Below are 23,752 nucleotides of genomic sequence, written 5' to 3'. Positions count from 1 at the left end.
TATTAAAAGAAACTGCGGTTTAATAATTAGTCAAACTATTTTTTGTAGACATAAATAGCCTCAACTATTTTATTGAATTTAAATTTAATACACTTTTTTCTTAAATACAACGCAGCATGTTAATTAAAGAAAACTAACCAAAAAGAAGTTAACGTTATTAGAAAAATATAATTGTTTCAAGCATTCCATTAGGAAAAAATATGGAGTTTAATAATTTATTCTATAAATAGTAAGAAGTATTAAGAAAACGTTGTTTAGTTCAATATTTTATAATAATTAAATATACTATACATATGAACACAAAGTTCAATATTGAAATAACTACTTTTTGAAATAAATAGAATTACAATTATTAGTTATTCGTACCGTAGTTATTGTTCGAGATCGGGAGGAGCAAAAATGCTGAGAAGTAGATTCCACATTTTCTGCGATATCTCCCTATCTCTATTGCGTTCACAGGGGACGGCTATACCAACAGCGTATAGCCGCTACCTCTATCTCACTCTATCTCTCACCGCGGCGCGCTTGCGCGTCTACTGGCCCTGGCGCGTCGCGGCCGCGGCACAGCTTGCGCGCCTGGCCACTAGGTGGCCAGCGCCACGAGCAGCTCTCTCGCTGGCAAGTTTCGTGCCGCGGAACTATATAGATGGGTCCTTGATAAGGACTCATCGCACCTCAGCCTTGCTCGACCGCTGCTACCCGCAGCAACAGCAGCACCTTTTTTTTGAGCCTTTCGGCACCACCGCCTCCACGGCATTTTTGAAGCCTCCACCAGGCCAGCCAACGAGCGCCTCCACCGGCGAACTCTACGGGTCGACTACTTTGGTAAGTATCACCCACCACCCACTGCCAACCAAGAGGGGACTACCCCTCTGCGGCATTTCCTCCCTCCTAAGGGAAATTTCTCCGGGGACTGCCCGGGAGAAGTCCACCCTCTCCTTCCCCTCCACACTGCCTCCGAGGACTACCTCGGACCCAGTGTTCCGACCCTCAAATCCAGGGCTCTCGACGAGTCGGGTAGTGGGAGGGGTAGATTCACCCTAGGGGTTGGGGTGGCTCGGAGCCACCATAGCTCTGGGAGAAGGGGGCTGAGGGGTAAGGGGACTTCCCCTTCCCTAAATCCACCTCTCCTACTTCGCTTCCTCCCGTGGTTGGGGATATTACTAGGAAATACCCTAGGAAAAATTGTCCAGTCAGGGAGTTTCTAAGTCCGCGTTCCCTCCTGGGGAATTTTGAGTCTTGGGGTTCTAGGGAATCTTCTGCGAAAAGAAATTCCCTAGAATTTAACGGCAGCAAATTCCCTAGGCTTTCGCCATTGTAAATATCGCGGTTTTTCTTGTACATAAAAATACTTTGTAAACGTTTGTATATTTTTTATTTATTTGAATAAAAAACACTTTTACCTATTACCTCTGCCTTGAATATTTTATTCTAGAATAAGACCTTCCTTTCTGACCACAGGTTCGGAGCCAACTTGGGGCACTGTTTCGCACAAATTTTTGGTCCTTCGAGCCGGATTTCCGGCAAAAAACGTTCGAAGTGCATCAGTGTTTTTAAGTTGGAGATTCTGACTGGGTTAAGATTGTGGTTTGTTCTGGAATAGAGATTCAAGATGACTACGCCTAGCTCAGGGGAATTACTAGAAGCGATCAATTACGTGCCCATGATTCGGGATGAATTCGTTCGGTTGGTCGTTAACATTAAGAAACGTGGAGTACGCAACTTCACCCTCCCTTTCTTGGAGGATAGGCTTGCGGCCGTCGAGAAGTGGCTTAAGGTGTTGCATAAAACTCACGTTAAGATCACTACTCATACTAAACCGGCTGAATTAGCTAAAATGGATTACGTAACCGAAAGCTGGTATGAAGCGGCCCTTGATGCCCATAGTAACGCGGAAGAATTCATCCTAGGACATTTAGATGAACTTCGCTCCAATCAGGTGATGCCAGCATCAGGTCCCACGGCGCCTTCAGGCGAAATAAACCACATTAGGCTTCCAATTATCGATTTGCCGAAGTTTTCCGGGGATTATTTAGAATGGAACAACTTTTATGAAACATTCAGTTCCATTGTTCATGAAAAGGCATATGTCTCCGGGCGAGACAAGTTCCTCTATCTAAAATCTTGCTTGCAAGGTGAAGCGGCTACGGTCATTAAATCTTTAGCGATCACCTCCGAGAACTATGAGATAGCATGGGACACTCTAGTAGCTAGGTATACTGACAGACGAATGATCACGGATACGTTCTTAGACCAGATCTCGCAAGTACCCACGCTTCGGGGTGACAATTTTAAAGTTCTCAAGGAAGTTAGGGACTATGTCACGGTTGCTCTCAACGCCCTCAAAACTATGGGTTACGGCGTCGATCATTGGGATCCCATCATTGTTCATTCACTGAAGAACAAACTGGATGACACCCTCCGCTTGGCCTGGGAGATGTATCTGGGAAGCAGCAAGGATTATCCCACCTTTCTTCAATTTTCGGAGTTTCTAACGCGTCATATTAACTCTTTGCAATCATTAAGCAACAAACCTAAGACTTCCAAAAAGGAATCGGGGAAATCCTTGAAGTCACACGCTGCGAGTGTGAATAGTACCGGTTGTGCTCACTGTGGTAGTAACCATCTCTTGTATCAGTGCAAGGACTACCTTGCATTGACCCCTCAGGCTCGATCAAAGTTTGCATTTTCACAGAACCTCTGCATCAACTGCCTGAGGCCAGGGCATAGTTGCTCCAATTGTTCTTCTTCGTCACGATGCAGGAAATGTAGTAAAATGCATCATACGTTGTTGCATTTTGACAAATCTGGCACCGGGGGGAGCAAGTCACGGGGGACTACCCCTGCGACAAACTCCGCTTCCGAGCCTGAACCCTCTAGCTCGCATTCTACAACGCATCTTAGCGTTACCGATACACGATCAGTCCTATTGGCCACGTTCTCTGCCAGGATTGATGCTCATGACGGTTCTCGTGTTATAGTCCGCGGTTTAGTTGACCCGGGTTCAGAAACTTCCTTTATCTCAGAAAAGTTAGCTCAGCAGTTACGAGTACCGCGACAACGTATCAACGCTACCATCCATGGAGTGAATTCGGCTCAAATCGTTTGAGCGGAGGCACAGATTACCCTTCATTCTCTCAAACGACACGGTGCTTCATTGGATGTAACCGCAATAATCTTATCAAAGATTACTCCATATCTACCTCCGTCTTATTCTCCGTCAACTATTCCAGTACTAAACGGAATTGAGCTCGCAGATACTTTCGCTTCTACCAAGGTTCCAATTGATGTGCTCCTTGGTGCAGATTATCTTGCTGAGGTGGTAGAAGGTCCGTACATTCGTTGTCCTGATCATTCAGTACTTGCTCAGCAGACGATTTTCGGGTGGATCGTAGCCGGAGTCTTATCCAAGGCTGGTCGCTCTCATAGTTACACGGTTCATCATTGCTTTGACTTCGAAAACACTCTTCGCGATTTCTGGGAACTGGAAGAAGTTCCTGAGGTCAAACCCATGTCCACAGAGGACTCCCTCTGTGAACAACATTTCGTGGATACGGTATCACGCACCCCTTCGGGTCGTTTTGTCGTTGCCTTACCTTTTCGATCCGACATCGAAAGGCATAGTCTAGGTTCTTCTTCTCGGGTAGCAGAGAGAACCTTATCAAGAATACTTCGGCGATTGGATACTTCTCCAGAACAGGCTGAAAGTTATTCTCAATTCTTACAGGAGTATCTTATGTTGGGACATATGTCTCCTGTTCCTAGGAACTCTGATTTTCGCGTCTTCCTGCCTCATCATGCAGTATTCAAGACCGAGAATCAGAAGACCAAGATTCGCGTTGTATTCAACGCATCTTCTAAAACTTCTACTGGCGTCTCGCTTAACGATACGTTATTCATTGGACCCAAGCTCCAACAGGACATCACGCGGATCCTAATGAATTGGCGTTCCTTTCGATATGTAGGCGTCACTGACATTGTTAAAATGTTCAGACAGATTCTTGTGCGTTTTGAGGACCGCAAGTATCAGAACATTTTATGGAAGTCTGATTCCGGTGAGCTTCAGGCCTTCGAACTCAACACGGTGACCTACGGTACTGGACCGGCACCTTTCCTATCCTCGCGAGTTTTGCGCGAATTAGCTTACACGGACGGAGCTAACTTCCCTCTCGCGCAGGATGTGTTGTTAAATTCTACTTATGTAGACGATATACTTTTTGGGGCCCATGACTTACAGCAACTTAGTTCGGTCAGGGAACAACTCATCGCTCTACTGGCAAAAGGGGGCTTCTCCTTAAGCAAATGGGCATTCAATCAACCGGGGTCTTCCCCGCTTGAACCTACCGAGCTGCATTCTTCCTTTGAGGATCCTGCTGGATCAAGTAAAGTCTTGGGCATATATTGGGATCACGGGGATGATAGCTTCCGCTTCCGTGTTTCTCCTTCACACATTGGTGTACTAACCAAACGCATCCTCTTATCAGAGAATGCTAAGATCTTCGATCCATTGGGATGGATTTCTCCAATAGTCATCACTCTAAAGCAGTTAATGCAATCCACCTGGTTGCTTAAACTCTCTTGGGATGAAGAAATTCCTGAGCCTATTCAGTCAAAATGGCTCAAGTGCTATGAGCATCTCCGAGACTTACAGACTTTACGGATTCCACGGTGGACCGGACAATCACTTACTACTGGAAAACGCGAATTAATTGGATTTTGTGACGCCTCAGAACTTGCGTACGGCGCAGTCGTTTATGAACGCCTCACTGATGAGGACGGTAAACTCTCGGTACATTTAGTAATGTCCAAAACAAAGGTCGCTCCGATCAAGACCACTTCAATCTCTCGTCTGGAGTTGGTCGCAGCTGCCCTTCTAGTCAAGTTATTGGTTCACGTCAAGGGAAGCTTGGTCGGGAGTTGTGATGCGATTCGTTGCTATTCGGATTCGCAAGTCGCTTTAGCCTGGATAGCAAAGCAACCTGTGCATTGGAAGACGTTTGTGGCTAATCGCGTTTCATATATCCAAACGCATTTATCGGAAGCCAGCTGGCATCATGTACCCACTAAGTTGAATCCTGCAGACTTGTGCTCAAGAGGAACCAGTGCTCAACAGTTATCAGAGGACTCACTTTGGTGGCATGGGCCTGCTTTTCTCCGTGAGCACACCGCAAATCCCGTTCAGGTCTTTGAAACCGCGGAAGAAAGTCGGAAGGTAGCGTTAACCGCTCAATTCGACACAACTGAGTGTTGGTTTTTTGATCAGTTTTCGTCTTGGTCTAAACTGGTCCGAGTTATGGCTTATGTTCTTCGATTTGTCCAGCGGACCAGGAAAACCGGCCAATGGGAGGACTTCCTCCTGTCTGCATCGGAAATTCGCAGTTCGATTGAAGCCTTGATAAAGGTTGTTCAACGAACACACTTCGCGAGCGAAATCTCAGCCTTGAATCATGGGTTACGTTTACCGTCGCGGTCAAAGCTTCTTTCCTTACATCCGGTCATTGATTCACAAGGAATTTTAAGAATAGGGGGGCGGCTTTGGAATGCCGAAATTTCTGAACACTTGAAACACCCCATTATTCTTCCGGATTGCCACTTAACGGCCATACTCATTAGGCAAACGCACCTAGATACACTTCACGGGGGGCTCCAACTAACTTTGTCCACGTTGCGACAAAAGTTTTGGGTCGTGAATGCGCGAAATCTAGTAAAATCATGCGTTCACAAATGCGTCACGTGTGTTCGCGAACGCGCTAAACTCGGTAGCCAGCTTATGGGATCACTCCCTGCCGCTAGGGTTTCGCGAAGCTTCACTTTTGAACACACCGGAGTAGACTATGCTGGGCCTTGGTTAAATTGCATCACGGTCGTAACGCAAAATCCATGAAATGTTACGTGGCAGTGTTCGTATGTCTATCTACCCGTGCTGTTCACTTGGAACTCGTTTCTCGATTGGATACCGAGGCCTTCCTCGCCGCGCTGTCTCGATTCATTTCTCGTCGTGGAAAACCCGCCGTTATGTACTCAGACAACGGCCTTAATTTTCAAGGAGCGGACGCGGAACTAAAACGCGCCTACCGATGTGCCTTAGAAGCCGCCCGCGCTCAACCCACCGAGTCCATCCGTGAAATCGAGTGGAAATTCATTCCGGTCGCTACTCCCCACTGGGGCGGTCTTTGGGAAAGTGCTGTAAAAAGTATGAAACACCACCTGAAGCGCTCCCTCGGAGTTTTCGTGCCTAATTTCGAGGAAATGACCACACTACTGACTAAGATTGAGGCCTGCCTAAATTCACGACCTATATCGCGGTTACATGATGATCCAGAGTCTTTGGACGTACTCACTCCGGGGCATTTCTTGTCAGGACGGGCGTTAAATTCCCCCCCTGAACTTTCCACCTTGGATTTACGCGAATCATCATTAAACCGTTGGCAAACCATGAATCGAATCACCGAGACATTTTGGAAGAAGTGGTCTTCCGAATACTTACATACTCTGCAGCATAGGCCGAAATGGCAAAATTCTAACTCGGAATTTGGTGAAGGAGATCTAGTTCTTGCCAAAGTACCTAACAATCCCCCGCGCATGTGGAACTTGGGGCGGATTCTCAAACTAGTTCCTGGAGTAGACGGGGTAGCTCGCGTAGCGATAGTTAAAACCGCGAGAAAAGAGATTCAACGGAGTCTCTCGCAACTCTGTAAACTCCCTTCTTAACCCTCGCTTTGGGTCGTATCAGGGTCTATCTTTACCCTGCTTTCCGGCATCCTGGGACTCTTCAGGTTGTCATCTTTCCTTTTCAAGCTTCCTGGGACCCTTCAGGTCGCTTAACTTTCTCCTTCTGGGCTTCCTGGGACTCTTCAGGTTGTCTATTCTCTTTCCCGGTTTCCTGGGGCTCTTCAGGTTACCATCTCCCCTCTCGGGCGTCCTGGGACTCTTCAGGTCGTCCTGTTTCCTGTTCCAAACCTTCGGAACACCTATGATTTCCGCCATGTCTTTTATTCCAAAAATTCCAAAAGTACTTACTGAGTCTTCGTACTCATCATCTACCGTTTTGGTGCAGCAATCTGATCATGGCGGACAATCCGTGGGCCCACCTCTTGGGCGTAGGCTACGAGTGGGAGGAGGAGGAAGACGTTCTACAGTTTCACGCTCCTCAAGTGGAGCTAGATTTCCTTAAGGGGCTTGTCCCCCATAACAATATTTTGGTGGAGAAGAAGGAGGAAGCGGCCCCAGCGCTACCACCACCACCATCCAAACCGCGGGTCAGACGGCAGAGGCCCGTTATGGCCTCACAGAAGCGCATTGCCTCAGTGAACTGGGCTGGGAAAACCCTGGATGATCCCAGTGCCAGGGAGCTTGAGCGCAATGCGCAAAAAATCACAGTACGCGCATTCGGGCAAACCATAGAGGTGCCCCTTTATACGGCCCTTAAGTTACGCCGCTGGAAGGCCTGGGCCCCACAGGGCAAGATCACCCTACGGTGGTCCCCCGCTTTGGAGCTTCACTCCGCAAAGCTTCAAATGAACCCAAAAAATAGTCGTCTCGTCCCTATCTGTTTTGTATATTTTTATTTTTATTTTATTTTTGTAAATAAAATCGTTAAACTCAGTTAATTTTATTCTTCCTTCTTGACGCCATCGCGTCAACGGGGGGAGTTTGTTCGAGATCGGGAGGAGCAAAAATGCTGAGAAGTAGATTCCACATTTTCTGCGATATCTCCCTATCTCTATTGCGTTCACAGGGGACGGCTATACCAACAGCGTATAGCCGCTACCTCTATCTCACTCTATCTCTCACCGCGGCGCGCTTGCGCGTCTACTGGCCCTGGCGCGTCGCGGCCGCGGCACAGCTTGCCCGCCTGGCCACTAGGTGGCCAGCGCCACGAGCAGCTCTCTCGCTGGCAAGTTTCGTGCCGCGGAACTATATAGATGGGTCCTTGATAAGGACTCATCGCACCTCAGCCTTGCTCGACCGCTGCTACCCGCAGCAACAGCAGCACCTTTTTTTTGAGCCTTTCGGCACCACAGCCTCCACGGCATTTTTGAAGCCTCCACCAGGCCAGCCAACGAGCGCCTCCACCGGCGAACTCTACGGGTCGACTACTTTGGTAAGTATCACCCACCACCCACTGCCAACCAAGAGGGGACTACCCCTCTGCGGCATTTCCTCCCTCCTAAGGGAAATTTCTCCGGGGACTGCCCGGGAGAAGTCCACCCTCTCCTTCCCCTCCACACTGCCTCCGAGGACTACCTCGGACCCAGTGTTCCGACCCTCAAATCCAGGGCTCTCGACGAGTCGGGTAGTGGGAGGGGTAGATTCACCCTAGGGGTTGGGGTGGCTCGGAGCCACCATAGCTCTGGGAGAAGGGGGCTGAGGGGTAAGGGGACTTCCCCTTCCCTAAATCCACCTCTCCTACTTCGCTTCCTCCCGTGGTTGGGGATATTACTAGGGAATACCCTAGGAAAAATTGTCCAGTCAGGAAGTTTCTAAGTCCGCGTTCCCTCCTGGGGAATTTTGAGTCTTGGGGTTCTAGGGAATCTTCTGCGAAAAGAAATTCCCTAGAATTTAACGGCAGCAAATTCCCTAGGCCTTCGCCATTGTAAATATCGCTGTTTTTCTTGTACATAAAAATACTTTGTAAACGTTTGTATATTTTTTATTTATTTGAATAAAAAACACTTTTACCTATTACCTCTGCCTTGAATATTTTATTCTAGAATAAGACCTTCCTTTCTGACCACAGGTTCGGAGCCAACTTGGGGCACTGTTTCGCACAAATTTTTGGTCCTTCGAGCCGGATTTCCGGCAAAAAACGTTCGAAGTGCATCAGTGTTTTTAAGTTGGAGATTCTGACTGGGTTAAGATTGTGGTTTGTTCTGGAATAGAGATTCAAGATGACTACGCCTAGCTCAGGGGAATTACTAGAAGCGATCAATTACGTGCCCATGATTCGGGATGAATTCGTTCGGTTGGTCGTTAACATTAAGAAACGTGGAGTACGCAACTTCACCCTCCCTTTCTTGGAGGATAGGCTTGCGGCCGTCGAGAAGTGGCTTAAGGTGTTGCATAAAACTCACGTTAAGATCACTACTCATACTAAACCGGCTGAATTAGCTAAAATGGATTACGTAACCGAAAGCTGGTATGAAGCGGCCCTTGATGCCCATAGTAACGCGGAAGAATTCATCCTAGGACATTTAGATGAACTTCGCTCCAATCAGGTGATGCCAGCATCAGGTCCCACGGCGCCTTCAGGCGAAATAAACCACATTAGGCTTCCAATTATCGATTTGCCGAAGTTTTCCGGGGATTATTTAGAATGGAACAACTTTTATGAAACATTCAGTTCCATTGTTCATGAAAAGGCATATGTCTCCGGGCGAGACAAGTTCCTCTATCTAAAATCTTGCTTGCAAGGTGAAGCGGCTACGGTCATTAAATCTTTAGCGATCACCTCCGAGAACTATGAGATAGCATGGGACACTCTAGTAGCTAGGTATACTGACAGACGAATGATCACGGATACGTTCTTAGACCAGATCTCGCAAGTACCCACGCTTCGGGGTGACAATTTTAAAGTTCTCAAGGAAGTTAGGGACTATGTCACGGTTGCTCTCAACGCCCTCAAAACTATGGGTTACGGCGTCGATCATTGGGATCCCATCATTGTTCATTCACTGAAGAACAAACTGGATGACACCCTCCGCTTGGCCTGGGAGATGTATCTGGGAAGCAGCAAGGATTATCCCACCTTTCTTCAATTTTCGGAGTTTCTAACGCGTCATATTAACTCTTTGCAATCATTAAGCAACAAACCTAAGACTTCCAAAAAGGAATCGGGGAAATCCTTGAAGTCACACGCTGCGAGTGTGAATAGTACCGGTTGTGCTCACTGTGGTAGTAACCATCTCTTGTATCAGTGCAAGGACTACCTTGCATTGACCCCTCAGGCTCGATCAAAGTTTGCATTTTCACAGAACCTCTGCATCAACTGCCTGAGGCCAGGGCATAGTTGCTCCAATTGTTCTTCTTCGTCACGATGCAGGAAATGTAGTAAAATGCATCATACGTTGTTGCATTTTGACAAATCTGGCACCGGGGGGAGCAAGTCACGGGGGACTACCCCTGCGACAAACTCCGCTTCCGAGCCTGAACCCTCTAGCTCGCATTCTACAACGCATCTTAGCGTTACCGATACACGATCAGTCCTATTGGCCACGTTCTCTGCCAGGATTGATGCTCATGACGGTTCTCGTGTTATAGTCCGCGGTTTAGTTGACCCGGGTTCAGAAACTTCCTTTATCTCAGAAAAGTTAGCTCAGCAGTTACGAGTACCGCGACAACGTATCAACGCTACCATCCATGGAGTGAATTCGGCTCAAATCGTTTGAGCGGAGGCACAGATTACCCTTCATTCTCTCAAACGACACGGTGCTTCATTGGATGTAACCGCAATAATCTTATCAAAGATTACTCCATATCTACCTCCGTCTTATTCTCCGTCAACTATTCCAGTACTAAACGGAATTGAGCTCGCAGATACTTTCGCTTCTACCAAGGTTCCAATTGATGTGCTCCTTGGTGCAGATTATCTTGCTGAGGTGGTAGAAGGTCCGTACATTCGTTGTCCTGATCATTCAGTACTTGCTCAGCAGACGATTTTCGGGTGGATCGTAGCCGGAGTCTTATCCAAGGCTGGTCGCTCTCATAGTTACACGGTTCATCATTGCTTTGACTTCGAAAACACTCTTCGCGATTTCTGGGAACTGGAAGAAGTTCCTGAGGTCAAACCCATGTCCACAGAGGACTCCCTCTGTGAACAACATTTCGTGGATACGGTATCACGCACCCCTTCGGGTCGTTTTGTCGTTGCCTTACCTTTTCGATCCGACATCGAAAGGCATAGTCTAGGTTCTTCTTCTCGGGTAGCAGAGAGAACCTTATCAAGAATACTTCGGCGATTGGATACTTCTCCAGAACAGGCTGAAAGTTATTCTCAATTCTTACAGGAGTATCTTATGTTGGGACATATGTCTCCTGTTCCTAGGAACTCTGATTTTCGCGTCTTCCTGCCTCATCATGCAGTATTCAAGACCGAGAATCAGAAGACCAAGATTCGCGTTGTATTCAACGCATCTTCTAAAACTTCTACTGGCGTCTCGCTTAACGATACGTTATTCATTGGACCCAAGCTCCAACAGGACATCACGCGGATCCTAATGAATTGGCGTTCCTTTCGATATGTAGGCGTCACTGACATTGTTAAAATGTTCAGACAGATTCTTGTGCGTTTTGAGGACCGCAAGTATCAGAACATTTTATGGAAGTCTGATTCCGGTGAGCTTCAGGCCTTCGAACTCAACACGGTGACCTACGGTACTGGACCGGCACCTTTCCTATCCTCGCGAGTTTTGCGCGAATTAGCTTACACGGACGGAGCTAACTTCCCTCTCGCGCAGGATGTGTTGTTAAATTCTACTTATGTAGACGATATACTTTTTGGGGCCCATGACTTACAGCAACTTAGTTCGGTCAGGGAACAACTCATCGCTCTACTGGCAAAAGGGGGCTTCTCCTTAAGCAAATGGGCATTCAATCAACCGGGGTCTTCCCCGCTTGAACCTACCGAGCTGCATTCTTCCTTTGAGGATCCTGCTGGATCAAGTAAAGTCTTGGGCATATATTGGGATCACGGGGATGATAGCTTCCGCTTCCGTGTTTCTCCTTCACACATTGGTGTACTAACCAAACGCATCCTCTTATCAGAGAATGCTAAGATCTTCGATCCATTGGGATGGATTTCTCCAATAGTCATCACTCTAAAGCAGTTAATGCAATCCACCTGGTTGCTTAAACTCTCTTGGGATGAAGAAATTCCTGAGCCTATTCAGTCAAAATGGCTCAAGTGCTATGAGCATCTCCGAGACTTACAGACTTTACGGATTCCACGGTGGACCGGACAATCACTTACTACTGGAAAACGCGAATTAATTGGATTTTGTGACGCCTCAGAACTTGCGTACGGCGCAGTCGTTTATGAACGCCTCACTGATGAGGACGGTAAACTCTCGGTACATTTAGTAATGTCCAAAACAAAGGTCGCTCCGATCAAGACCACTTCAATCTCTCGTCTGGAGTTGGTCGCAGCTGCCCTTCTAGTCAAGTTATTGGTTCACGTCAAGGGAAGCTTGGTCGGGAGTTGTGATGCGATTCGTTGCTATTCGGATTCGCAAGTCGCTTTAGCCTGGATAGCAAAGCAACCTGTGCATTGGAAGACGTTTGTGGCTAATCGCGTTTCATATATCCAAACGCATTTATCGGAAGCCAGCTGGCATCATGTACCCACTAAGTTGAATCCTGCAGACTTGTGCTCAAGAGGAACCAGTGCTCAACAGTTATCAGAGGACTCACTTTGGTGGCATGGGCCTGCTTTTCTCCGTGAGCACACCGCAAATCCCGTTCAGGTCTTTGAAACCGCGGAAGAAAGTCGGAAGGTAGCGTTAACCGCTCAATTCGACACAACTGAGTGTTGGTTTTTTGATCAGTTTTCGTCTTGGTCTAAACTGGTCCGAGTTATGGCTTATGTTCTTCGATTTGTCCAGCGGACCAGGAAAACCGGCCAATGGGAGGACTTCCTCCTGTCTGCATCGGAAATTCGCAGTTCGATTGAAGCCTTGATAAAGGTTGTTCAACGAACACACTTCGCGAGCGAAATCTCAGCCTTGAATCATGGGTTACGTTTACCGTCGCGGTCAAAGCTTCTTTCCTTACATCCGGTCATTGATTCACAAGGAATTTTAAGAATAGGGGGGCGGCTTTGGAATGCCGAAATTTCTGAACACTTGAAACACCCCATTATTCTTCCGGATTGCCACTTAACGGCCATACTCATTAGGCAAACGCACCTAGATACACTTCACGGGGGGCTCCAACTAACTTTGTCCACGTTGCGACAAAAGTTTTGGGTCGTGAATGCGCGAAATCTAGTAAAATCATGCGTTCACAAATGCGTCACGTGTGTTCGCGAACGCGCTAAACTCGGTAGCCAGCTTATGGGATCACTCCCTGCCGCTAGGGTTTCGCGAAGCTTCACTTTTGAACACACCGGAGTAGACTATGCTGGGCCTTGGTTAAATTGCATCACGGTCGTAACGCAAAATCCATGAAATGTTACGTGGCAGTGTTCGTATGTCTATCTACCCGTGCTGTTCACTTGGAACTCGTTTCTCGATTGGATACCGAGGCCTTCCTCGCCGCGCTGTCTCGATTCATTTCTCGTCGTGGAAAACCCGCCGTTATGTACTCAGACAACGGCCTTAATTTTCAAGGAGCGGACGCGGAACTAAAACGCGCCTACCGATGTGCCTTAGAAGCCGCCCGCGCTCAACCCACCGAGTCCATCCGTGAAATCGAGTGGAAATTCATTCCGGTCGCTACTCCCCACTGGGGCGGTCTTTGGGAAAGTGCTGTAAAAAGTATGAAACACCACCTGAAGCGCTCCCTCGGAGTTTTCGTGCCTAATTTCGAGGAAATGACCACACTACTGACTAAGATTGAGGCCTGCCTAAATTCACGACCTATATCGCGGTTACATGATGATCCAGAGTCTTTGGACGTACTCACTCCGGGGCATTTCTTGTCAGGACGGGCGTTAAATTCCCCCCCTGAACTTTCCACCTTGGATTTACGCGAATCATCATTAAACCGTTGGCAAACCATGAATCGAATCACCGAGACATTTTGGAAGAAGTGGTCTTCCGAATACTTACATACTCTGCAGCATAGGCCGAAATGGCAAAATTCTAACTCGGAATTTGGTGAAGGAGATCTAGTTCTTGCCAAAGTACCTAACAATCCCCCGCGCATGTGGAACTTGGGGCGGATTCTCAAACTAGTTCCTGGAGTAGACGGGGTAGCTCGCGTAGCGATAGTTAAAACCGCGAGAAAAGAGATTCAACGGAGTCTCTCGCAACTCTGTAAACTCCCTTCTTAACCCTCGCTTTGGGTCGTATCAGGGTCTATCTTTACCCTGCTTTCCGGCATCCTGGGACTCTTCAGGTTGTCATCTTTCCTTTTCAAGCTTCCTGGGACCCTTCAGGTCGCTTAACTTTCTCCTTCTGGGCTTCCTGGGACTCTTCAGGTTGTCTATTCTCTTTCCCGGTTTCCTGGGGCTCTTCAGGTTACCATCTCCCCTCTCGGGCGTCCTGGGACTCTTCAGGTCGTCCTGTTTCCTGTTCCAAACCTTCGGAACACCTATGATTTCCGCCATGTCTTTTATTCCAAAAATTCCAAAAGTACTTACTGAGTCTTCGTACTCATCATCTACCGTTTTGGTGCAGCAATCTGATCATGGCGGACAATCCGTGGGCCCACCTCTTGGGCGTAGGCTACGAGTGGGAGGAGGAGGAAGACGTTCTACAGTTTCACGCTCCTCAAGTGGAGCTAGATTTCCTTAAGGGGCTTGTCCCCCATAACAATATTTTGGTGGAGAAGAAGGAGGAAGCGGCCCCAGCGCTACCACCACCACCATCCAAACCGCGGGTCAGACGGCAGAGGCCCGTTATGGCCTCACAGAAGCGCATTGCCTCAGTGAACTGGGCTGGGAAAACCCTGGATGATCCCAGTGCCAGGGAGCTTGAGCGCAATGCGCAAAAAATCACAGTACGCGCATTCGGGCAAACCATAGAGGTGCCCCTTTATACGGCCCTTAAGTTACGCCGCTGGAAGGCCTGGGCCCCACAGGGCAAGATCACCCTACGGTGGTCCCCCGCTTTGGAGCTTCACTCCGCAAAGCTTCAAATGAACCCAAAAAATAGTCGTCTCGTCCCTATCTGTTTTGTATATTTTTATTTTTATTTTATTTTTGTAAATAAAATCGTTAAACTCAGTTAATTTTATTCTTCCTTCTTGACGCCATCGCGTCAACGGGGGGAGTTTGTTCGAGATCGGGAGGAGCAAAAATGCTGAGAAGTAGATTCCACATTTTCTGCGATATCTCCCTATCTCTATTGCGTTCACAGGGGACGGCTATACCAACAGCGTATAGCCGCTACCTCTATCTCACTCTATCTCTCACCGCGGCGCGCTTGCGCGTCTACTGGCCCTGGCGCGTCGCGGCCGCGGCACAGCTTGCCCGCCTGGCCACTAGGTGGCCAGCGCCACGAGCAGCTCTCTCGCTGGCAAGTTTCGTGCCGCGGAACTATATAGATGGGTCCTTGATAAGGACTCATCGCACCTCAGCCTTGCTCGACCGCTGCTACCCGCAGCAACAGCAGCACCTTTTTTTTGAGCCTTTCGGCACCACAGCCTCCACGGCATTTTTGAAGCCTCCACCAGGCCAGCCAACGAGCGCCTCCACCGGCGAACTCTACGGGTCGACTACTTTGGTAAGTATCACCCACCACCCACTGCCAACCAAGAGGGGACTACCCCTCTGCGGCATTTCCTCCCTCCTAAGGGAAATTTCTCCGGGGACTGCCCGGGAGAAGTCCACCCTCTCCTTCCCCTCCACACTGCCTCCGAGGACTACCTCGGACCCAGTGTTCCGACCCTCAAATCCAGGGCTCTCGACGAGTCGGGTAGTGGGAGGGGTAGATTCACCCTAGGGGTTGGGGTGGCTCGGAGCCACCATAGCTCTGGGAGAAGGGGGCTGAGGGGTAAGGGGACTTCCCCTTCCCTAAATCCACCTCTCCTACTTCGCTTCCTCCCGTGGTTGGGGATATTACTAGGGAATACCCTAGGAAAAATTGTCCAGTCAGGAAGTTTCTAAGTCCGCGTTCCCTCCTGGGGAATTTTGAGTCTTGGGGTTCTAGGGAATCTTCTGCGAAAAGAAATTCCCTAGAATTTAACGGCAGCAAATTCCCTAGGCCTTCGCCATTGTAAATATCGCTGTTTTTCTTGTACATAAAAATACTTTGTAAACGTTTGTATATTTTTTATTTATTTGAATAAAAAACACTTTTACCTATTACCTCTGCCTTGAATATTTTATTCTAGAATAAGACCTTCCTTTCTGACCACAGGTTCGGAGCCAACTTGGGGCACTGTTTCGCACAGTTATGATAAATTGATTCATCTAAAATCAAAATAGTTAACATTATTTAAAAATATAGTTTATTTTATTATATCATTTATGGGTGTGTATGAGAAAGATACAATTTAACTGTTGAATCTAAATATATAGTAATAGCTACTAAGAGATCTTAGTATAGCACACTATTTTTTTATATTTCCATATACTGTATATATAAGGCAAGTAAATAGTATATTGATGCAATAACTTCTTCAAATAAATGTTACATTTGTTGGTTAATTTAAATGTAATATAATAATTACATTAAACGGGATCGAGGTAATTTATATTATTAAAAAATATACAGTATATAAAAATTATGAGAATGTAATGAGAGGAGAATTATTCAAATCAGATTTGGCTTGATCTTCGACATTAAAAACGTTACATTTTCTTAAATGACAAATAACACTTATTTTGTAACTTCACGAAACAAGTGTTATTTGAGTATATGCTTTCATATAGTTCTTAGTGTTATTCATTACTTTTTTTATAGAGAAAAAACATTCGTAAACACGCGAATCGACTGCCTTCGTAACACGTCACTCCTGTTCGGTAATTTTCGGTTGCTGTTGCTACCGGTAAGCGAACAGGCGACGCTCTTTTCTCCCCCCTCCACTACTACTTATAATCTGTTCTACGGAGACAGTGGACTGTGGAGTGAGTGATGGACATAATATACGCGATTGAACTTAGTAATTACAACGAAATGTTTTCGATGTGGAAATAGTGAGAAATATAAAGATACTCTGATAGTGTTCTAAGCTTGGAATTAACTAGTGAAGGTATTGAATATAAATATTGAGGAAGGATTTTTGCTAAATAGTAGCTTCGAATTCGCCATTGTAAATCGTCGGATGTTCTTTTTGGTAAGTAATCTGATTCTCATTGTTTAACATAAACCCCTAATTTTTGTATACGATTTCCTATTTCCTTCCATTATATAATTTTCTTTACTTCTAATTTGTAGTTGATTTCATACAGCCAAAAGTATTGAAAAAATAAAAACGATCTGGGATTATAGATAAAAAAGATTATATATATTATATATATTTTTAAGACGCCGTTCTTTCTAATACATTTGAAGTTTAAATATATATAAATATATATATATATAATATCATAGTATGGCTAATAAAGGAGTCACTTCAAAAGAAAAAAAATTTTCAAATATTGAAACCACATCAGACAAAACCTGCCTAACATCTGATACATCACAAAATTCTAGTTCCTCACAAAAATATGTATCTGGCAATGCTGAAATTTTAAATAATATTGTCAAACAGAAATTATGTGAGTGGGGCCTTTCTGAATATTTGACAGTCTTCGAAGGTAACAGGAAACTTAATTATAATAAAAATAATTAAACTAGCATTCTTTTATATACATGAATTATAAAATAAAGTGATTTATAATTTTGTTTGTATCTGTAATGAGGCTAATATCAGTTTATTTGATAATTGTTTGATAACATTTGTTTCAGTATTTTCTTATTGAGCATGTGCGAGACAGTGCCCACGTAGGTTCCAGTCCTGTGGTCAGAAGGGAAGGTTATATCTGGGAATAAAAGTTCGAAGACAAATGTAAGAGGTAAAAGAGTCTTTATTCAAATAAATAAAAATTATACAAAATTTTACAATATTTACAAAAAGAACCGCTTAGACTAAGATGATCGACTTTTCTAGGGAATTTGTCGTCGTCAGATTCTAGGGAATTTCGATAGACGAAGATTCCTAATAACCGTAGAGACTCGAATTCCCCAGAAAGGAACGCGGACTTAGAAACTCCCTGACTGGACAATTTTTCCTAGGGTATTCCCTAGTAAAATCCCCAGCCACGGGAGGAAGCGAAGTTGGAGAAGTGGTTTTAGGGAAGGGGAAGTCCCCTTACCCTTCGGCCGCCTTCTCCAAGAGCTCTAGTGGCTCCGAGCCACCCCAACCCTTAGGGTGATTCTACCCCTCCCACTACCCGACTCGTCGAGAGCCCTGGATTTGAGGGTCGGAACACTGGGTCCGAGGTAGTCCTCGGAGGCAGTGTGGAGGGGAAGGAGAGGGTTTTAACTTCTCCCGGGAAGTCCCCGGAGAAATCTCCCTTAGGAGGGAGGAAATGCCGCAGAGGGGTAGTCCCCTCTTGGTAGGCAGTGGGTGGTGGGTGATACTTACCAAAGTATTTGCCCGATGAATTCGCCGGTGGAGGCGCTCTTCAAGATGCCGTTGAGGCTAAAAAGGCTGCTTCGTTGCTGCGGTTGCTGCTGCTACGCAGTCGGTTGATCAAGGCTGAGGTGCGATGGGTCCTTATCAAGGACCCATCTATATAATTACGCGACACTAATCTTGCCAGCGAGAGAGCTGCTGCGGGCGCTGGCCACCTAGTGGCCAAGCGCGCAAGTAGTGTCGCTTCGCGGCCGCGACGCGCCAGGGCCAGAAGACGCGCAAGCGCGCCGCGGAGAGAGGGACAGATAGAGCGGCTAGACGCTGTCGGTCTATCCGTCTATTGTGAGCGCAATAGAGATGGGAGATATAACAGAGAAATGCGGAATCTACTTCGCAACATTTTCTGCTCCTCCCAATCTCGAACAGAGCAAATTTATACTAAGCGTCAATACATTTAATCATATAATGGAAAGTGTCAGTGATCATATTGTTAAAAACTGATTTATTATAATTGTATGAGAGAGAGTAACTGAAGAGATTTTTTTAAAAATGCCTGATAACGCTGTGGGAAAATTAATAAAGCCATTGGGCCATTTATACAAGTTTCTTTTAGAAAGAGAAAAACTAAAAAGTGAAATAGTTAGTATTGCCACCTGTAATATATTACCTGTACAAATTTTAATTCAGATATTCATATGAATCTAATATTTCTATTGTAATTTCCTATATCTTTAGGATTTATCCCAAAGAAAGAGTAATGAATATGGTGGATCAGGAAAGGTAGCTTATTGATATCCATTTAATAGTTCTGGTTTACAGCTTTCACAATTTCAACTTTTCGCATCTAATATAATATATTGAACATTTCAGAAATTAAAAGATTTATTACAACTATCCGTTAAGGGTAAACTTATATTAGAACAGGAAAATTCTATTTTGCAGTATTCAAAAGACCTCACGCAAATTATAATAGATCATATGTTTTTTGTAAACAATAAACTGAAGTAAATATGTTTTTCATACTAAATGTATTAATTAACAAATCTATAACATTTATCTTTTACATTGAAATATATATCTCAACTGTTATTTTTAAAAAATCTTAATATTAAAAGTATATATTCATATTACAGGATATCGAAACATGATTTTATTGACTGGTCAAATGAAATAATTAAGATTTGGCCAAAAGAAGACATTAACTAAATGGTATAAACCATCTAGCAATGGAAAACCCGCTTCAGGAAAATTGTACTTCTATTATACAAATCAATGTAAGCGACTGAAACCATTGAAAAGTAATATATGTGAATCAATAGATGTTGAAGAAGAAAATTTAGATCCACAACATGAAAGCATTGATGAAAAATATTTAGCTGAGTTAGCTAATACTTCTCTAGATGACATTGACAAAATTATAAGTTTGTGGCAAAAAACCTTTCAACATCGTCGGAAAAGCAGCGATACTATAGATGAATACTATAAAAAATATCCACAGTTACAGACACCTTTGGGAAAACGATTAATACAGTTAGACTTGCAGTGTTTAGGAATAGGGGAAATAGATTGCTTGCAGAAAAAATGGCCTATTTTAGCTCCCAAAATACTAAAGATAGCTGAGAGAAAAAGTCTAGCACAAAAATTGCTAGAGAAGTGGAAGGAATTGGAAATATTACACTTGGCTTGGCGTATATTTCCTTATTTATTTAAACCAACTATAATAAAAAGTGGCAAAGAAAAAAAAAATTATAGAAACCATCGGCTGATGAACAATCAAGAGCATTTATTATTTGGATTAACGTGCGTTGATTGGCCAGTATAATAAGTCACATCAATATGTACTTTTCATTTCTTAATTTTAAAATTTACTTTACAGGTTATCTTGGATTTGGAAGAAGTTATATCTAAGCAAAGAGAGTTAGCAAAGGAACATAAATATACTCTTCAACCATTTATTGTTGCAGTTCTTGGTACGAATAAAGTCGAAGTTGCATATGTAATAATTAACGATAATCGCTATAAATTTGAAGAGGTGACAAGTGCAGTGGCATTTTGTTTCGGAAGCTTCTTCGCCTTGAACGCAGAGTATCCCTTAGTATGTAAACAAATTTGGACATACATCGAAGAAGATATTTATAATCATAAGGATAAGTCTAGTAACCACAACTACCAAAGTATTAAATGGGTTAGAGATAATTTACGTAATATTATAGACTAAAGTGTTAACGCTAAGAAATTCTTTAACACTTCATTACCATAAAACGCTGTTCTTTCTAAAATTATGTATTAAATATTTGTATTGTTTTGAGCGCTATTGGAAATAATGATTTTTAACGAAATTAACTTATGCCATTATTATGAATAGAAACAGAAAATGTAATGTTATTTTATCATTTTTATTTCAACATTAATATAAGACGCCAATCTTTCTGAAATATTGATAAAATTGACATTATTTCTGTTATGCTGGTTTAAACTGTGAATTTTGAATGAAATCAATTATGTTTTAATTATATAAACATTTTAATTACAATTAAAATTAATAATGGAAGCTCGTTGTGTGCAATGTTCAAAACTGATACGAGGAAACTTATTGAAATATCATTCAAAATATATTCACAAAACCGAGGTTTTTAATTATTCTTGTGCTTATAGCTCATGCAGTAGAACATTCAATACATGGAAAAGTTTACAACAGCATAACAAAAAAATGCATTCCACTTTATTTGAGGAAAACGAATTACAAATTGAGAGCAGTAATCAAATACAATTAGAAAATGTTACCAATAACAACATACAACAATTACTTACAGATAATATCATTCAACCTTCTTCATATAACATTAATGCAAATGAGAAATTATTAGATTCTAATTTTGCGTTAAAGATAGCTGTAAAATTATACGGTGATGTAAAATTAAGTCGAAAACATGCTACTAAAATATTTAAATTATTTGAGGCCACTGTGAATTCTGACATCTTTAATTCTTTGCACTCATTAATTAGTCAGTTTACGAACAATTCCCAAGTACATGATATGTTACAGAAGTTTATTGATTTGCAATCGAGCTTTTCGCAATTAAATAGTGAATATAAAGTTTTGAAGAAATTACGGGAAATGAATTTGTTAATCGATCCTGAATGTATAACTTTTGGTTTTAGACAAGAAAATAGTTATAAATCTATTAATCACATAAAAAGTACAGGATCTTTTATTTCATTAACAAAAACTTTGAAACTTTTTTTGGAAAAACCTACTATCCTTGAACAAACAATTAGTTATATAGAAAATTTACAACATGAGGAAAAAATATCAAACATTATGCAAACCCAATTTAGGAAATTGAAATCATCAAAACATAATAAATTTGTTTTACCTTTGTTCTTGTACGAAGATGATTTTGAATGTGGCAACGCTTTAGGCTCACATGCTGGTGTATATAAAATGTCAGGAATTTATATATCTCTTCCCTTCTTACCACCAGTTTTCCGATCACAATTACAGAATATATTTCTTCTCCAAATAGCTCATTCTGATGATATAAAACAATATTCATCTAAAATCGTATATAGACGTATTATCGAAGAGTTAAATAGTTTAGCTACGAATGGTGTATTAATTGAAACCAACGGGAACACATTACACATTCTATTTCAACTCACTTTAATTGTAGGTGACAATTTAGGATTAAATTCTATTCTTGGATTTACAAAAAGTTTTAATTCTAATTATTTTTGCAGATTTTGTACGGAAACAAAAGTGAATTCAACTAAATCTTGTAAAGTAAATAGTTCCTTATTACGCAACAAAATTAAATATGAAATCGATATTAGAAAAAATGATATTAGTCAAACAGGAATTAAGGAAAGATGTGTGTTTAATGATGTTAATAATTTTCACGTTACGGAAAATTATTGTGCAGATATAATGCATGATTTATTTGAGGGAGTTTGTTCATATGACATTGGCTTAATTTTACATCACATTATTTTCATACAAAAATTGTTTACGTTAAATACTGCTAATTTTAGAATAAAGCATTTTGATTATGGGAACGAGAAAAATAAACCACCACTTTTGACAGAAATTAATTTGAAAGCTTGTCATATTAAAATGTCTGCTGCAGAAATGAAATGCTTCATTTTAAATGTATCTTTGTTGTTTGGGGATCTTATCCCACAGAATTCACACTTTTGGAAATTATATATATTACTTAGACAAATTGTTTGTATTGCGTTACAATCTACCATTTCTGAAAGTGATATAACACTAATTGATAAACTTATTACACAGCATCATATATTATATGTAAAACTGTTTAAGGAAACATTAAAACCAAAACATCATAATATGCTGCATTACGCACATATTATGAAAACTGTCGGACCACTGGTTCATATTTGGTCAATGCGATTTGAAGCAAAACACAGTTTGTTAAAAGTAGCTTCACATACATCTTGTAATCGACAAAACCTTCCTTTAACTATTGCTACTAAACATCAATTGTATATGTGCAAACTGCTGTTTAATTTAGAAAGCAAAGAAAAACCTATCATATATGAAAAATCTGATACTTGTACTGAATGTTCAGTTACAGAGCTTGAGCATATAGATATAAGTAATTTTGATGAAATTCAATATGTTATTATTGAAAATATTAAATACAAACATGATTTAATTATTAAAATTTCTTCTGATGATGTGCCTACGTATGGTTCCATAAGAAAAATTTTTAAAGAAAATTTAAGGAATAGTGAAAAGTTTAATTTTATTTTTATTTTTCAAATTTTAAAATGCGTTAAAAAAGATAATCATTTACAAAGTTATGCAGTTAAAAGAACACAGGAACATATCTTAGTAAAGTATGATTCATTATTATTTTTTGAGCCGAGAAACTGTATTACTATGTCAAACGGGCAATTATACATAGCATATGATAATCATATACGTTAATTTCTTGCTATATTGGTTTAATTTTACCTTGTTCCTTTCATTTTCGACATTTGATAAATACGTTCATATTGCAAATTTGGAAACTGTTCATTCCATTGTAATATTATTACTATAACTGTCGTTTTTTCTTGTACTTGTTTTCATTATTAATTTTGTAATTTGCGTCTGAAATAAAATATTTTAAAGTTAATTAATTGAGTGTTCATTCAAATCTTGCAAAATAATGAAGCTACTCATAATAGGATAATATGTTTAGTAAAGTAAATATTGTGCTTAATAACTCTGTTTTACACTGAATTTAAAAATAATAATGACTATATTTAAAATTGAAAGCAAATAAATTATATGTTGTGGTTCTATCGCTGATTCACGACAAACTCGAAATTCTTTTGTATAATAAAGTTTATTGACGTTTGATTTACAATGTTTCTTCTTTATACAAATTGATAACCAGAGCTATGAGCTAGATAATTATAGTTTTAAGAGACAAAGGATTGCCTGGATAAGTTTAAGAAATAAGAGGACTGAAGGTCCTAGGAGACTCGACTTGTTCCTTCTAGCTTTTGACTCGAACTG

General features: G+C 42.5%; 3 protein-coding genes across 3 annotated transcripts; all 3 read left to right on the top strand.

Moving 5' to 3' along the window:
* Positions 1-1,837: 1,837 nt before the first annotated feature.
* Positions 1,838-6,711, top strand: LOC136772541 (uncharacterized). The gene is made up of 4 exons (XM_066725589.1): positions 1,838-2,135; positions 2,253-3,049; positions 3,122-3,841; positions 6,499-6,711. The coding sequence occupies exons 1-4, from the start codon at positions 1,838-1,840 to the stop codon at positions 6,709-6,711; spliced, it is 2,028 nt and encodes a 675-aa protein (XP_066581686.1).
* Positions 6,712-9,116: 2,405 nt separating this feature from the next.
* On the top strand, positions 9,117-13,990 carry LOC136772532 (uncharacterized). The gene is made up of 4 exons (XM_066725578.1): positions 9,117-9,414; positions 9,532-10,328; positions 10,401-11,120; positions 13,778-13,990. The coding sequence occupies exons 1-4, from the start codon at positions 9,117-9,119 to the stop codon at positions 13,988-13,990; spliced, it is 2,028 nt and encodes a 675-aa protein (XP_066581675.1).
* A 6,777-nt stretch (positions 13,991-20,767) lies between these two features.
* Positions 20,768-23,176, top strand: LOC136772522 (uncharacterized). Its single transcript, XM_066725568.1, has one exon. It carries the CDS (start codon positions 20,768-20,770, stop codon positions 23,174-23,176), a length of 2,409 nt encoding a protein of 802 aa, XP_066581665.1.
* Positions 23,177-23,752: the final 576 nt, after the last annotated feature.

This window comes from Prorops nasuta, unplaced genomic scaffold, assembly GCF_024137725.1.
Source record: "Prorops nasuta isolate Cenicafe-Biocafe unplaced genomic scaffold, Cenicafe_Pnas_1.2 PNAS00001, whole genome shotgun sequence".
Taxonomy (NCBI): domain Eukaryota; kingdom Metazoa; phylum Arthropoda; class Insecta; order Hymenoptera; family Bethylidae; genus Prorops; species Prorops nasuta.
Note: the sequence above shows the minus strand (reverse complement) of the source record. Positions and strands in the feature narration are given on the sequence as shown.

Excerpts from the sequence above, each read along its gene's own strand:
- LOC136772522 (XM_066725568.1), top strand. The coding sequence starts at position 20,768 with ATGGAAGCTCGTTGTGTGCAATGTTCAAAACTGATACGAGGAAACTTA.
- LOC136772532 (XM_066725578.1), top strand. The coding sequence starts at position 9,117 with ATGGATTACGTAACCGAAAGCTGGTATGAAGCGGCCCTTGATGCCCAT. Across the intron at positions 9,415-9,531 it reads TCTAAAATCTTGCTTGCAAG|ACCAGATCTCGCAAGTACCC; the intron begins GTGAAGCGGCTA and ends ATACGTTCTTAG. Across the intron at positions 10,329-10,400 it reads AGTTAGCTCAGCAGTTACGA|ATTACCCTTCATTCTCTCAA; the intron begins GTACCGCGACAA and ends GCGGAGGCACAG.
- LOC136772541 (XM_066725589.1), top strand. The coding sequence starts at position 1,838 with ATGGATTACGTAACCGAAAGCTGGTATGAAGCGGCCCTTGATGCCCAT. Across the intron at positions 2,136-2,252 it reads TCTAAAATCTTGCTTGCAAG|ACCAGATCTCGCAAGTACCC; the intron begins GTGAAGCGGCTA and ends ATACGTTCTTAG. Across the intron at positions 3,050-3,121 it reads AGTTAGCTCAGCAGTTACGA|ATTACCCTTCATTCTCTCAA; the intron begins GTACCGCGACAA and ends GCGGAGGCACAG.